Source organism: Rhea americana, unplaced genomic scaffold, assembly GCF_003343005.1.
Source record: "Rhea americana isolate MKP2758 unplaced genomic scaffold, rheAme1 scaffold_10, whole genome shotgun sequence".
In the NCBI taxonomy this organism is placed as follows: Eukaryota; Metazoa; Chordata; class Aves; order Rheiformes; family Rheidae; genus Rhea; species Rhea americana.
The window spans coordinates 9,195,716-9,210,216 of record NW_028185039.1 but is presented as its reverse complement, the minus strand read 5'-3'; the positions used below and the strand labels follow the sequence as shown (position 1 = coordinate 9,210,216).

Genomic DNA, 14,501 nt, shown 5'->3' with positions numbered 1-14,501 from the left:
GGGTATATGCTAGGATGACAGAAGGGCTTTGGAAAGAATCAGACGATAAAATATACAAGTAAGGCTGATTTGGGTCTAAGTCCTCCTTAAAAAAGTTTTTGTGTCATTTCTGTCTGTTTGTAAACCTCTGGGTTGATTTCAGCCAAAACTGCAGGAGTTTCAAAGAACTGTGCTTCTACATGCTTTGTAAAGAGGTATCTGGGACAGAAATCCCTTCAACTGTCTTACCTAACAGGTTCTGAATCTCTCTTACTAAATATCTGGTGATCTGCCAAGCAGAGAGACCTTGCTAACATATTGAGTGCAGGGAAACATCATTCAGAGCTGAAGATATAAGACCCAGATCCACAGAAAACCTTTAGCTAGTCCTAAAGCTCATGGAATTATGCATCTTAAATTTGTTTGTCTTCTGAAATGCAAATTACAGTATGCAGTCAGTATCCAAAGGCCAAGCTCAACATTTTCTTTGCCTGTAGTTTGGAATACCAGCATTATTAATGCTGGTATTCAGCCACATTCATTTATTGATCACAACTGAGGGAAAACTTTTTTTCCTTTTTTTTTCCCCAGAACAAGGAGAGGGGCCATAATAACGTCACAAAAGAGGAACTGGAATCTTGCATGATTAACCAGGTAACACTTTCAACCACATCTACAGATGTAGTGCTGGCTTGATTTATATGGGAAGCTTTGAGGAAAAATTGGTTTTCCCATCTCTGAAGTGAAATCTCAGTTTTGAAAAACTTAAGAAAAGGTTAAATACAAGCTGCTTCCAGCAGATATCAAGCTTCGCTGCTCATATTCTCCTGCATCCTCCCCAGCTGTGAATCTTGAGAAAATCTTCTTTTTGTCATGAGATACCATCTGCTAGAGAAGGGTCCAGGTGATAGATGGGTCCATGGAGATCATTAATACATGCAGACTTTTACAAATAAAATAATGTCAAGTTCTTTTAATTCTTCCAGAAACTGTGATATTATGGCTTAAATGAGCTAATCAAGGGGTTAGTTAAAATTTGACTGACTAAATGTAATCTTGCAGCATCAGGAAATTAAGATGCAGCTAAAAAGCCCCTGAAGTCCCATTCAGCTTTGACCGAAGTAGTGTTGCTTTTGCCAGTCACAAAACTTTATAGGCAACAGTGTATTTAATCTCCTTTAGGGGATAAATATCTTAGAAATCAATAACTTGCTGCTGCTAGCCTGATCTTTGGCACTTCTGTAGTGACCCAGCATTCAATTCCTTCAGGCTGCTCTTCTCCATCCCCAGCCGGTGGGTGGGTTTGGAGCAGAAGGTCTGTTCTGGGTTATGTAAGGCTGGCTGCAGTCGCACTGCTGCGAGCTGCACCGCCATCTGTCTGCGGGAACTGTGCCGTGACATGTCTGGGTCTGCTTTCAGCCCCCCGGCTGCCCCGACTACGCCATGCTCTCCTTCATGGGTGGATTCCACGGAAGAACCATGGGTAAGAAAAGCACTGCCAGCCTCCTTTGCCTTTCCTTTGCTTCTTCTCAGCTGGTATCAGCCACTGCAGTAAGTTATTATCTCAAAGAGGTTTTTGAGAAGTATTTTCTTAGATAATATCAATGGAAGCTGTAAGTTTATTGAAGGCTTGCCTTAGAAGCTCCATCAGTACTGAAACAGAATATTTATTTTGAGTGACAGCAATTTAAATTTGGATCTTCTGAATATCTGCTTCCAGAAGATCCCTTACTTTCATTCTGGATCCAAGGTTTCCTATCTGTACTAGTAAAAATCTAAATCATGAGGTAAAATTACTGCAGTATGCAAACAACGTTGCTTGTTTTTACCATTTTAGATAAATCAGTCCCTATTCTAAACATGTTACCTAACACTGCTGTAACTCTGAGCTTTGCAACCAGTTGTCTTTGGAAGGGTGAAACTTACCTAGTCTTGAGCACTGCTGTTCTGTAAATCAGATTTCACASAGATTCTGTTCTTTTCAAACAGTGTATGTAGAACCTGATCTGATGCTTAGAAGTTAGAGCAAGTTATTTAAGCTTGACGCAGTCCAATTACTTGGTGTTTTCAGAAAATCAAATGAAAACACAGGGCAATTAAGAGAATTCTTCAGTCTTGGTGTTAATCAGTTTTTCACCTCTTGGAAACTTTCTTTCTGTATTCTTCCTATTCAAATAATGCTTTAATTCTTGTTTTTCTGGGTTTAGGTTGCTTAGCTACAACTCACTCTAAAGCAATTCACAAATTAGACATCCCATCGTTGGACTGGCCCATTGCTCCATTTCCAAGACTAAAGTATCCTTTGGAAGACTTTGTGAAAGAGAATCAACAGGAAGAAGCCCGTTGTTTAGAAGAGGTAAAAAATTCACTAGCAGTCTTCTGTCAGTTTCTTTTTGGAATAATGAATAGCATCAGCAGGACTAGCTGCTTTTTACTTAAGAGTGTTTTCAGGGATTGGAACAGCATGTGATTAAAACAGCATTCACTGTTGTTTACAGTTAGAAGTTTATCCCTGCCTTTCAAAAGAATGGTCAGTTTACTCTGAATAACAGAAGTCTACGTAAATCATATCAAAGTGAAATTTCATCTGCAAGGATTGTTTTTTTTTATATCACAGTGAACTTGCCTGCCACATCTTGGAGAGGGATGTACAAAGCCAAGTGTGTGCAATCAGCTGAAAACAGAACCTGTAATAGCTTTTTCAGCTTTCCTAAAACATAGTTTTCTAGAGTAAAGTCTGATCCTACAAGTACAGGAGGTGAGTGGGTAGCTGAAAATGAGCCAGAGGGACTTTATTGCAGGGACTTTGCGCCCTTCCTAGCCCAGCAAAAATGGAAAGCTGGGCGGAACAGAGTTTAACCTAAACTGTGTCCAGATACCAGAACTGGAAGATTCTCTCTTGGGCTCAGTGGGCTCCAGGCTCTGTCACTGGCAAGGGCTCATTCTTGAGAGACTGCTGAGAGGAACAAGGCATAATGTGCCCTGTGACTGGAACAAAAATAATGCTAAATCTGGAACATCATAACTAGCTACCCAAGAATGGGCTATGGTGGCCTGAATGGAGCACTGCATGGCTGGGTGTGCCGAGTTGGATTGCAGGGAGTTCTTATTCAAACTTGTGTAACTTCAGGGAAAATTAAAGCATAGCAAATTGCTTCCCTTTGTTTGCCCCAGCAGCTTATCAAAAGGGGAAGTAGGATGCAAATAATCAACCTACAAACTTGAAACTATTATTTAAAAAAAAAATGTTGAACACCTGCTCAAAAGACTTCAAAGTGCTCAGCGATTCCCCTCAGGAAACATTGCTTTATACAGCCTACACTGGTTGTGGGACCTGAAAGCTGGAAGTGCACAAATGGTATTACTAATCTCAGCAACTACAGGCATAATTGAAACTTCCCTTTAAGCCCTGATCAGCAACTGGATTTCTGTACTATTTCATCTGATTAAATTGTCTGCATTGGGTGACTAGAAAAAGCAAACTTGCCAGATTGCCTTCTTAATACAGTAGATGAGTTTCTTCTGTGTTATTTGGGTGGAATGACAACAATGGTGTAGTAAACTGAAGTAGTTTCCATGATACATTCAGTTGAAATTTGACAGACTTTCCAAACCAATGTTAATGTAGATTAGCATGCAAGCTAAAGTGCTTTCTAGTTATAATGTAGTTTTCAGTATGGTTCAAACTTTAGCATAATTCAGGTCAGTGTTAAATTCTGAAGCAGCTACTTAATTTCTTGTCGTTCCTGATGCCTTCATAGCCAGAAATGGCTTTTGCATCAAGGAAGTTGAAATTCTGGTGTTGAGGTCTAATCTTTCTGGAAGAAAATGTACAAGTGTCCTGAAAGGAAAACGTAACATAAGTGTGTGTTTGATTTTTAGGTGGAAGACCTGATTGTGAAGTACAGGAAAAAGAAGAAGATAGTGGCTGGAATCATTGTAGAACCAATACAGTCAGAGGGTGGGGACAACCATGCTTCAGATGACTTTTTCAGAAAGTTACGAGATATTGCCAGAAAGGTAACCAAATATTTCGCTATTCACTCAGAGGCAGCTGAACATGCAAGTATTTGTTCCTGTCTCCAAAGGACTTTCTCCCACCTCTCCCCCTCTAAGCATTTTTAGAGCTTTCTCACAGGCCTCTTCAGTAGCTGTTGAGACAGTTATATACACGTATTCAGATATAAGCAATCCTTATAGTCAGCATAGTATTTTCTCTTCTATTTACTGCACACTAAGTGGTTTCCTCAGTCAAATTTTATTCTGGAACAGAGAAACTATTCTGACTTATTAACTATGGGTTTCACAGTAGTATTCTTTAAATGGTAATGCTGATTTGCTCGGTGGTTTCAAGCAATTTCAGAAGAGATGGATATGGATAAGGGTAACTTGTTGATTGTTTCTAGTTGCAAAAAGGGGCAGAAACACAAGCTGAGTCCACCTGTAAGTGATGATGTTCCAGTAAGTAAGCAATGAAAATAGGCAGATGTCTTGATACTTGGAATGTAAAGTTACATGTTTAGAAGTGATGGCCCTCAGTAAGACCTATTTCATTCTTCCCTCCCCCAAACATCTGTGGGAGAAACTAATGTGTACTTGTAAAGAGCACAGGTAACAGGATAGGATCCTGTTCTTCCATGAGAAGCAGCAGCTTTTCTCATTGTCAACAACTGCTTATAGCAGGGGGGATATGAAAGAAAACAAGGTGAATCAATTTGTCTTGTCTAAAAGTTGCCAAAAGTACTTAGCAATAGGTTTATATTTAGACTGCAAGGTCTGGCTTGAGATCTCCCTGTGCCCTAGTCTCAATGAAATAGTCCTCTGCATAAAAAAGCACTTTGTCAGCCAAAATGACTGGTTCTTACAGTGGACTCATCTGAAAAGGCAAGTCTTCTAGGATGATTTTAGGCCCCTAGACTACTCTGCTGCTAGTGCCGTTATGCCACAAAAGCCTGGCTCAGATTGGAGGCAGAGACTTCTTATTTAAAAGACAACTAGAACATGAGGTTCTTAATGCTCTACTTCTGTCCAAAGCATTGAAAATTGCACTCAGTCGCCTCCTAGGTGTTTTCATGCATCCTCTAGAAATGGTTAAGGCTAGACTACATAAAAACATATATTGTGTTTGGAGATATATGCAGAAAATGTTTTTGGTGCCATTCTGAAAAATAGCCGAATTTCTCACTGTGACATCTAATGCAAAATGAGTTGAAAGCCTGATTAGGAAAGCTGGTGGCAGTGGTGTTGGGTTGGGGAGATTTGGAAAGAGTGAAGGCAGAAGAAGGGATGAATGTTACATATACTTTGCTTGTCTTTATCTGTTCACTGGCAAAGTACTTTTGTTTTGGAAATATGGACTCACATTCCCTGCACTTTCAATCTATCTCCACAGCATGGCTGTGCATTCTTAGTGGACGAAGTGCAGACGGGAGGTGGCTGCACAGGAAAATTCTGGGCACATGAACACTGGGGCCTGGATGATCCAGCAGACGTGGTAACATTTAGTAAGAAGATGATGACGGGAGGTTTCTTCCACAAAGAAGAGTTCAGGCCAAATGCTGTAAGATTTTTTTTTTTTCAATTTTATTTGGACTTTGTGGGGGTCCTGGTGGTTCATTCTTGAGTAACTGTAATGTGCTGGTCCATGCTCCCATAGCAATGCTCCAATAGCAGCTAGATGGAGCTGCTATTTGATAGATACTTGCTATGTGCTTACACACAAGTGAATAGCAGACCTGCTTCTTTAACTTTAGCCCAGTCTCTCTCAGTCACCAAGGCTGCAAGACTGGTGGGAAAGAGCGGAGAACTGAGTATATATAGCCTTACCCACTAAACTAACCTTCAGTACCAAATCTGGCCACAAACTGACACCACTTTTTGGCAGGGCAACTTAGTATCTTCAGAGCTTGCATGTAAGCACTGTCAGTAAGGTCTCTTCTTGACTGTTAACATCACTTTAGATGTAATAAATGAAAAAAATGAACTAATGAGGGAGGAGGGGCGAGGGACATACATAAAGCTTGAATACAAAACCTGTATATATGATGCTGATTCCCGTATTATCTATAGCAGTGTTTCAATGAGCTGCCAGTTGCAAGAGAAAATATACTAAATCCATAGCGTACAGTAGTCCATCTTTGTTTCTGCTGAGCAAGGCAGGCATTGTCTTTTGCTCTTACAACAACAAAAGAAAGATGCTGGGGAGATGAGCAAGTTTCTTGATATACCAGGTATTTGTATTACCAGTTTGATGACTTGCTTTTCTAAGTGGAGAGCATTATGGTGATTTGCCTGTTAACATGCTCCACAACCCTCTTTCCATTCTTTCCTAAGCCGTATCGGATTTTTAACACCTGGCTTGGAGAGCCATCCAAGAACCTTATGCTTGCTGAAGTTATTAAGGTTATTAAAAGAGAAGACCTTCTAAACAATGCAACCCATGCAGGCAAAGCACTACTGACTGGGCTGCTGGATTTACAGGTAAATATTTGGAAGACTTATTATCTATTTAAAGGAGAAAAGTGGATTAGGATCAATTTGCTGATCAGTTAGGAGCTTGGACACTCTGGACAATGGCATCTCCAGCTAGCAACTAGACCAGTGAATTTGATCGTAATTTACTGCTTTAGGTACTTCAGTGCAAGTCTCAATAAATTTTGAATTGAAGTAAACTTACTTTTACTGACTTAAGAATGCTGGTTTTATGTAGCTGCTTTTATAAAATGCTGTTTTCTATAATGTTTTATATTTTTTGTAATATATATGCTGGGATTCTTTTTATATATAACACTGCTTTTATATAAAAGGGCCACCCACAAAATATCTGAAGGTATGAACTGCAGCTAGTGTAGTTATTGTGCTAGAAGTCTCTATCACTACAAGCAGCCAGCATTTTGCTAACCCCCCAAATTTTTTCTAAAGCAAAGTGCCTTCATATTCTGTTACAATTCAGTTGGGCCTCTAAGCAATAAAATTACAGCTTTTCATCCTCAACTAAGTACAGAAAATCTCTTTGCAGTTTCAACTGTGGAGCCCCACATGAGCAAGGCAAAGCAGCCAGGCATCTCAGGGCAGGTTTGCACACGGTGGCCTCAAAAGGCACCTGTGCACCACAAGTGTAGGGACATGCACAAATACAGCCCCTGCTCTCTCTATGACATTTGCAGAGAGGAGAACATAAAAAGAAAATAAAAGGGAAAACAAACAAACAAAAAAACCCTTGACTTTGTGCTTTGGAAAGGTCAGAATACAACTTCTACTATCCAACCAAACTTCCGCTATCCAAAACAAGAAAGGCTGCTCTTAAATAAAACAACAGGACTGAAATCCACTTACTAGTGGGGCAGAGTATACTAGTAAGGATGAGCTACTTTCTGCCCCCATTCCAGATTGTTCAGGTTTGCACAGAGTACAATTTTAGATGCAAGCTGCATTATGCTCAATTAATGAAGCTCAAAGAAAGATATGCTCAGTGGTGCAAATTCATTCTCACTTCTTGCTCCAAACATTTAGCTCCTGAAAACATGAGGGATCTGCCTGCTCTGCAGCTCTAAAGTCTACAGCTATCCAGAATGTTGTCAGAAATGGCTGAACAGGAGACAAAGTCGTCAGGAAATCAGACTGTGCAATAGTTTCACTCTGCTAGAATTGTGGAGGAAGCAGCTTTTCCATGTGTCATAATGAGAGCTTGCCACCAGATGCCCTCTGTTTCAGCAGCTGCCATATGTATTTCCTTACCTTTCATTGCAGGCTCGTTACCCCCATCTAATCAGCAGAGTGAGAGGAAGAGGAACATTCTGTTCATTTGACACTCCAAATGATGCAATTAGAAACAAATTAATTACAGTAGCCAGAAACAAAGGTAAGAAAGTCTCTCTGTAAATTAACTTAAAATGATAAACAGCTGGATATGTAATGCTTTAAATTTTCCTTTTCTTTATGGCATACGTGCACTACAATATTAGTGGACAAAAGCAAGTTCTGAGCAAAATTGTCATTAGATTTTTCTGGAAATAGTGTTATTTTCATAAACATCTGAACAAGTCAGTTGCATGGGGTGTGTATAGGCACACACATGCACAATGTCTGCCTTCCTCCTTATGTCTGACCTTTTTGGAAGAAACTATGCAGGATGTATTATTTCTGATACCTCTTTCATATTCCTCTGCAGTAAACTGAGGTGAAGCTATGCATGGCTTGCTTCTAGAAACAGATCGGGATAATTAAGAGAAAGTTAATACAACTGTCAGACAGGAAAACAGAGGGAGAACTAAGAATTTTATGGAATAGCTAATAATGAAATAGAAAAATTTGCCTAAAATGGGCACAGCTCTACAAATACATCCTTCTTTGACTAGAGGACTGACTATAGAGAGGATCTCTTCCAGACTCAGAGGTCTCAAGCTTCCGAACAGAATCCTAGCCTCAGGATCTGAAGCCTTACATTCTCTTTGACTGTAACTGTGGGCCCTGAGTTTACTGTTGCTGCAGTTCTTGATATTACTCACAGCTGCCCTGTCTCTTAGAAGAAAGCAGGCATGATACATCTGAGCTATTGCCAAACCAAAATTTTAAGGTGTAAAAGACAGCAGTATTCTTTGTTCTTAGAAAGTAAGCTAGCAGGGGGAAAAGGTTTCATGGTACACGAAGGCAAGGTAGCTTACAGGCAAGGCAAACTGACACAGCTCAACAGTATGGATTTTCATAGTACAAAAACCTTTCAAAAAAATTAACTGATTTTTGAATCAAGGGAACAGTCTGCATTTTTAGGTACTGCAAAAAAAATCTGCTAGCACTTAGATGTTTTAACTTTTTGCATTTCATAATGAAGAAGTACTCACGTAACAATGAAGTGATTTTTAAAAGAGGCAAAGAAACCTATTGTGCCTTTTTCTGGAATTGAGGTGCTCAAACTGTACAGTACTGTAACGTTGACGTCTTAGTTGCTACTTGAGCTGTGTTCTGAATGGAGGCTTTCCTTTGACACTTGGACCAATTCCACCATTTCAAGCATTTGCAGAGCAGCTACAGGCATTGCAGTGTTGAGCTGCTGTGAAGCTTGCGGGTCTTAACACCACTGATGATGTGCTGTGTCTTTATATCATTAATGGTAAGATGGAAAGCTTATACTGGCCCTTAGCAGTGAAGTTAATTTTGCTCGGAGAGACCAGTATGTTTTGAATATCTGGCAAGGATGGAAATGACTAAAATAGTTGTTCTTGTCCTAGGTGTTGTGCTGGGAGGCTGTGGWGACAGATCAATTCGTTTTCGTCCAACACTGATCTTCAAGGATCATCATGCACACCTCTTCCTGAACATTTTCAGTGACATCTTAGCAAACTTCAAGTAAAAAGCAGCTTCCTTGCTTTGAACAGCTCAGATAATGAAATTAGTTTGCATTAATTCATATCTCTCCACTTACAAGATAAGTGTAAAGTCATAAACTGAAGTTTGTGTTCTCTCTGTAATCCTGCCCAAGGCAAGCTGCTCCATGCAAATTCTGGACACAGGCAGAGCACTGGTACTGGTCACCAGCAGCTCTCCTGCACCCTGCCTTTGTAGAAGCTGTGACCCTCCATCTTCAGGCTTGGGTCATGTTAATTGCAGTCTTCCCTACATTCCTGCCCCTGACTCTTTGATAGTCTAAATATGACCTAGTACAGTCTGTGTTTTCACAGATAATCACAGTAGCTTTACTCATGTCCAAAAGCAGCAACAAGCCTTCAAGTGTGGCATAAAAGTTAAGGCCACATGCCTGCCACACAGAAAGTGCCATTCTCTAACGGTAGCTGGGATAAAATAGGTGTTTCAAGGAAAGCTCTGCTTTCCACCACTGCCAAGTACAGTATTTTGCAGAATAATTGTCAGCTTTATTTCCCCTGAATACAGAAGTCTGCCATACCCAGCTGGATCAGGATGCCATCAACTACTGTACCCAGCCTACACATAATGCTTCAGAGTAGGTAGAACTGAAGTATTTATACTTCTTTCTTCATCCTGGATTTTAAAACTTTTGTCTCTTACAATCAGACTTGTACAGAGAAAATTATATGCAGAAGTACATTATTTAATAAAACTTACAGTATCATGTGAAGCACATACTTCCATCTCTGTCAACAATCTAGAATGATCTGGGATTATTTTACTTTTTGCCTATGATATACCATAATAGCTATTCATTTAGATATTACAAGTTCTACACGAATACCTTAGCATATTTTGTAAAACTGCAGCAGAACTGAATTGCTTTATCTTAGCCATTACCTGACATCAGAGCCACTACATTTGAGGTCTAGTCTTAAATGCACATCTAAAATGCAAAGTATTTCTGTTGCTTTAATAGTATATTCTACGGCAGGCATGCTTCAGGGGTTTCCTGAAAAGCCACAGGATCAAAACGTGTCAACAATTCATTAATCTGTTTATCTTCAGATAATTGTTTTGGACACCTCTTTGATACCTGCTATATGCTTAAGGCTTACTTGAACAGTGTCTGGTGCCTTTTTTTTTTTTCTCTCAGTTAACAAGCATCTGAATTTTGAATACTAAACTTAACGTTTTTGTTATGCACCAACAAACAGGGACCACATCTGACTTTACAACTGCCCTATCAGCATTATAAACACAATTTTAAAGTATGTAATAAGATACAAGGCAGTTAAGGGACTTAAATCTTTAATAAAGCTACCAAAATGTGCAAAGTTTATCTATCTGCTTTAATAAGTGTTAACTGTGGTCTTCTCCTTACAGTTTTTGAGTACTGGTATATGGGAACTCAAGAAATCTCACTTCTGCTAGCTTAAAAATAATGGGATTTCTGTAATACTCTATACAGAACCCATACTTTTGGTGCCCGCTGGTCAGAATCTGAGCAAGTTTTTGAAACAAATATCATGAAAATCTTGATTTCCACAAAGGACTGGTGAACAGGTGTTCAATAAAGCCTCATTGCCATCACTGTCCTAGCAAGCATATTATCATTGAGAGGAAAGTCAAACTGAGACTATATTTCACCACATTTTGGAAATTAGTTTGTCCAACATATCAGTGCAGTAGTTTTAGTAAATGTCTCTAGCAAGTCTTGTACTTTTACAGAAACAAAGGTCCAGTAATTTGAAGTTTTACCACATCTTCACTTTTATTATGAATACTCTAGGTGTTTTTATAATTTTTACTGACACTCAGTAACTGTCTAATTGTGTGCAACATGTTGATGAAATCATGTTAGAGAATACATAAAGCACTGCAGCTGAAGCATAATAAAGTTAATATTGTTTACAGTGTACTGTGGACAGTGCCAAATAAATGTTTAAACAAATACTTAACTACACTTCACAGTGTAACTCGTAACTCTGTACACAGATCCATAAAAATGACATCTCATGTGTAATCAATATTCTTAAATAAATATTTATAAATGAACTTCTTCTCTACAGCCCTTTATTTTACATTTAATGCAGACTAAATATATTCTAACAAAGACAAGTATCCAGAACACACAGTATACATATAGCCCACTTCAGTCAACCAGTATCTTGCTGCCATCATGATTAAGCCAAGAGCAATTTCTCTTTTTCTTTTGATATTGCTATACCATTCCATCAGTCAAAATTTAAAAAAACTTGGAAGACATTTTGAAAAGTTCAACACTAATAAATATGAAATCGTGGCCAGGCTGTGCATTCTAAGGGCAGTTTTAGTTATCCACATCTACTGATCCACCACCAAGAGACGGAGATTTGAATAGGTCTTAGGGAGAAATAGGGGGGGAAAAAACACTCCAGACTTCCCTGTTGCGGAGAGTTCAGTTTATTTGCCATTGCTTCAAATGAAGTAACAACTGGAAGAGCAGTTGAAGTAATAAACATGCATCTGACAATTAAAAGAGATTTACATGTTACAAGTGATCAGGCTTGATTCCTTCTTGGGTTTAAAACACTAATTTCTAGCCAGGTCTTGATCTTAGCAATGGAAGACTCCTATTGACATCACAGAATGAAGCCACTGTCTTTCATGGCATAGATGCCGAGCTGATCGACTATAGTTTGACAGAACACAAACCACACCTATTACACTTTCAGCCCTAATAAAACGTAGCTATTAGTTGATTTACCTTTTATCTTTTAAGTTAACCCAGATTCTGGAGGGTGGGTGGGAGGGAGGGGTAAGTAGAAAATCCAGTAAGTAGAAGGGTATTTTGCAGTATTTACTCCTGTGTTTGCAACTCAAGTGTTGCAGCATTGATTAAGTGTACCATTCAGCTCTGTATCCTAAAACAACACAACATGAACATACGCAATGAAGAGCAGGGTCTTCCACGTTTTCAGAAGATGATGACTAGGATACAAACAAAAAACACTGATCAAGGGATCATACACTGTCTCTCTAACTGACAGATTCAGGTGTATTTTTTTCCCCTCCTCTTCAGTAGGAAAGCAGTTTCTGTTAAAGGCTCCTGAAATGCTGTTCCAGCCTGTAACTTACCCTTACAACTAACTATCTATTTATCTTGCAGCATGCATTCCCTGCATTGCCAAGTTAGTTCACCTCCCTGAAGAGCTTGCTAGGAGATCACTTCCAGCCATCATTAGCACTCCTAAGAAGCTGGTCAAAGTATTGTTTCTTTAACATCGATTTTTATCTGCTAGAAAAACTGCTATGTCATTATATATCAGTCTCTCCWGTTATCCCATAATTTCATTAATGCATGACTATATAGCTCTGTAACATCTTGCACTACTTATTATATGCTTGTATGAGAAAAAATGATTTCAAGGGGCTTCACAGTTAGTCCAAAGTTTCCTAAAAACGAACAATTGATTGAAAGTGAAGATGCTCTGACATGGTACTGCATTTCCCATCAATGCTTTTTAACATTCAAAAACACTCAGTCTAACAGGCAAGTTGCAAGAGTTTGCATCAGTAATTGCACCTTCCAAGTAAGGTGATTTAGAGCTGCCAATGACTGCACTGCACACACTTACTGTATCCAAAGAAGTAGGAAGTAAGAAGGAAGTAAGTAGAAGTAGGAAGAGAGCCTACTTACACCTTAAACTAAGTATATGGGATCATTCTTTACCACTCCTGCTTTCACTTGCCAGAAGACTTTGTATAAGAGAACAATTGAATTGTGTCAGTTGACATAATCATTAAACTTCACAGAAGAATAAGCACAATGACCATGCAAAAATCACAATCAGTTGAAATCAGCTGCTGTATCACTCAAGGTCTCCAAATATTTGAATAAACTTTTCTCTATCTACAATCTGGCCAAACCTAAGCGTAAAATATAAGATATCTGTACTATTATACCGTTTGAACTGGAGAAGCATCTCCTCTTTACCATCTCCAACATCACCTAAAGTCATTACTGTCTCTAATGGGCACAGAATGTCTTTCCGTCTTCCCCAAAAGGTCAAGTGGGCCACTTTGACAGTATTGCCAGCTTCGTTTAAGTAGATTAGTCCAATGATTCGTCTGAAAAAATAGCTCATACCATACAACATCACACCAGCAAAGCAAGCAATGCTAGTTGTATATAACAAGATAGTCTGAGAAACCTGGCCATGCAGATACAGGTAACAGATAGGAGGCAACATGACTGTAGTGATAGCAGTCTGTAGCAGCTTCATTCTTGACAGCACTCTACAGTACTTAATCCCTGGAAATCTGTAGACCAGCCTGAACTCTTCAGTTTTTTCATCCACAGCCTTAGGTTGGACAACATTAGCAGAGGCTGAACTGCACAGACACTTAGATTGCATCTGCTGCATCCCAAAGTAAGCATTAACACCGTTAACTCGCCAGTTCTGTGGCTGTAAAAACACCCATGTGCCAAAAAAGCATGATGGGCGATTATCTTCTTTTTTCCACAAGCTTGTCCAGAACTCGTTTTGTAGACATCTCCCCAAAGATGGTGTAATGCAGACTTTTCTCCTAATTATGCAGAGTCTAGCCTACAAGAAAATATTCCCACAGCATATTATTTAAGTTTTCCTGTACTGTCTTTGTAAGCAAATGAATAGCTCAAAACCTGTTTCTGATGCAGCTCGAGCGCAGCTAGCATAACCCTCCCACCTCAGCTCATTGTAACTGTACACTTAACACAGGTTTTTATGTTGGGAAAACGATATTCACACTTGCATCTCTGCGGATGAAGACAGCAAACACTTTTTGTAACAACTGATACCAAAATTGGGTTACTGAGCAAAACCTTATGGTACCCTTGGCTCTCCACTTTGGCAGAAGCCTCGGAAGCGAAAGGAGCAGTACTGCAGGGTCCCCAAAGCAGAGGGGAAGAGACCCGGTACTGCTGGCTACCCGCACAATGTTCAATCAGCACTTAAGGGCCAAGCTCAGGGACGCCGTGGGAAAGCGGGCTAGAAGGGGGCTGGCCTGCGGCGCGGAGCAGTACAGCAGCGGGCACAGACGAGCGCTGCCCTGGGGCCGCACTGCGCGCAAGGCCGCGCTCGGAGACGGCGACGGTCGCGGGTCGAGGCTCCGAGCGGCGCAGGACAGACGCT

General features: G+C 39.8%; 2 protein-coding genes across 2 annotated transcripts in view; one reads left to right on the top strand and one right to left on the bottom strand.

Moving 5' to 3' along the window:
* ABAT (4-aminobutyrate aminotransferase) overlaps positions 1–10,679 on the top strand; it is a 36,002-nt gene extending 25,323 nt beyond the window's left edge. Inside the window, exons 8-15 of the mRNA XM_085303381.1 lie at positions 571–633; positions 1,399–1,462; positions 2,187–2,335; positions 3,862–3,999; positions 5,372–5,539; positions 6,313–6,459; positions 7,729–7,840; positions 9,207–10,679. Coding sequence (XP_085159507.1) covers positions 571–633; positions 1,399–1,462; positions 2,187–2,335; positions 3,862–3,999; positions 5,372–5,539; positions 6,313–6,459; positions 7,729–7,840; positions 9,207–9,328 — 963 coding nt within the window. The 3' untranslated portion in view covers positions 9,329–10,679. The remainder of the gene's footprint in view (positions 1–570; positions 634–1,398; positions 1,463–2,186; positions 2,336–3,861; positions 4,000–5,371; positions 5,540–6,312; positions 6,460–7,728; positions 7,841–9,206) is intronic.
* Positions 10,680–11,771: 1,092 nt separating this feature from the next.
* The window catches only part of TMEM186 (transmembrane protein 186), a 14,489-nt gene continuing 11,759 nt past the window's right edge, over positions 11,772–14,501 (bottom strand). Inside the window, exon 2 of the mRNA XM_085303400.1 lies at positions 11,772–13,934. Within this exon, the coding sequence (XP_085159526.1) occupies positions 13,197–13,934 (738 nt within the window). The 3' untranslated portion in view covers positions 11,772–13,196. The remainder of the gene's footprint in view (positions 13,935–14,501) is intronic.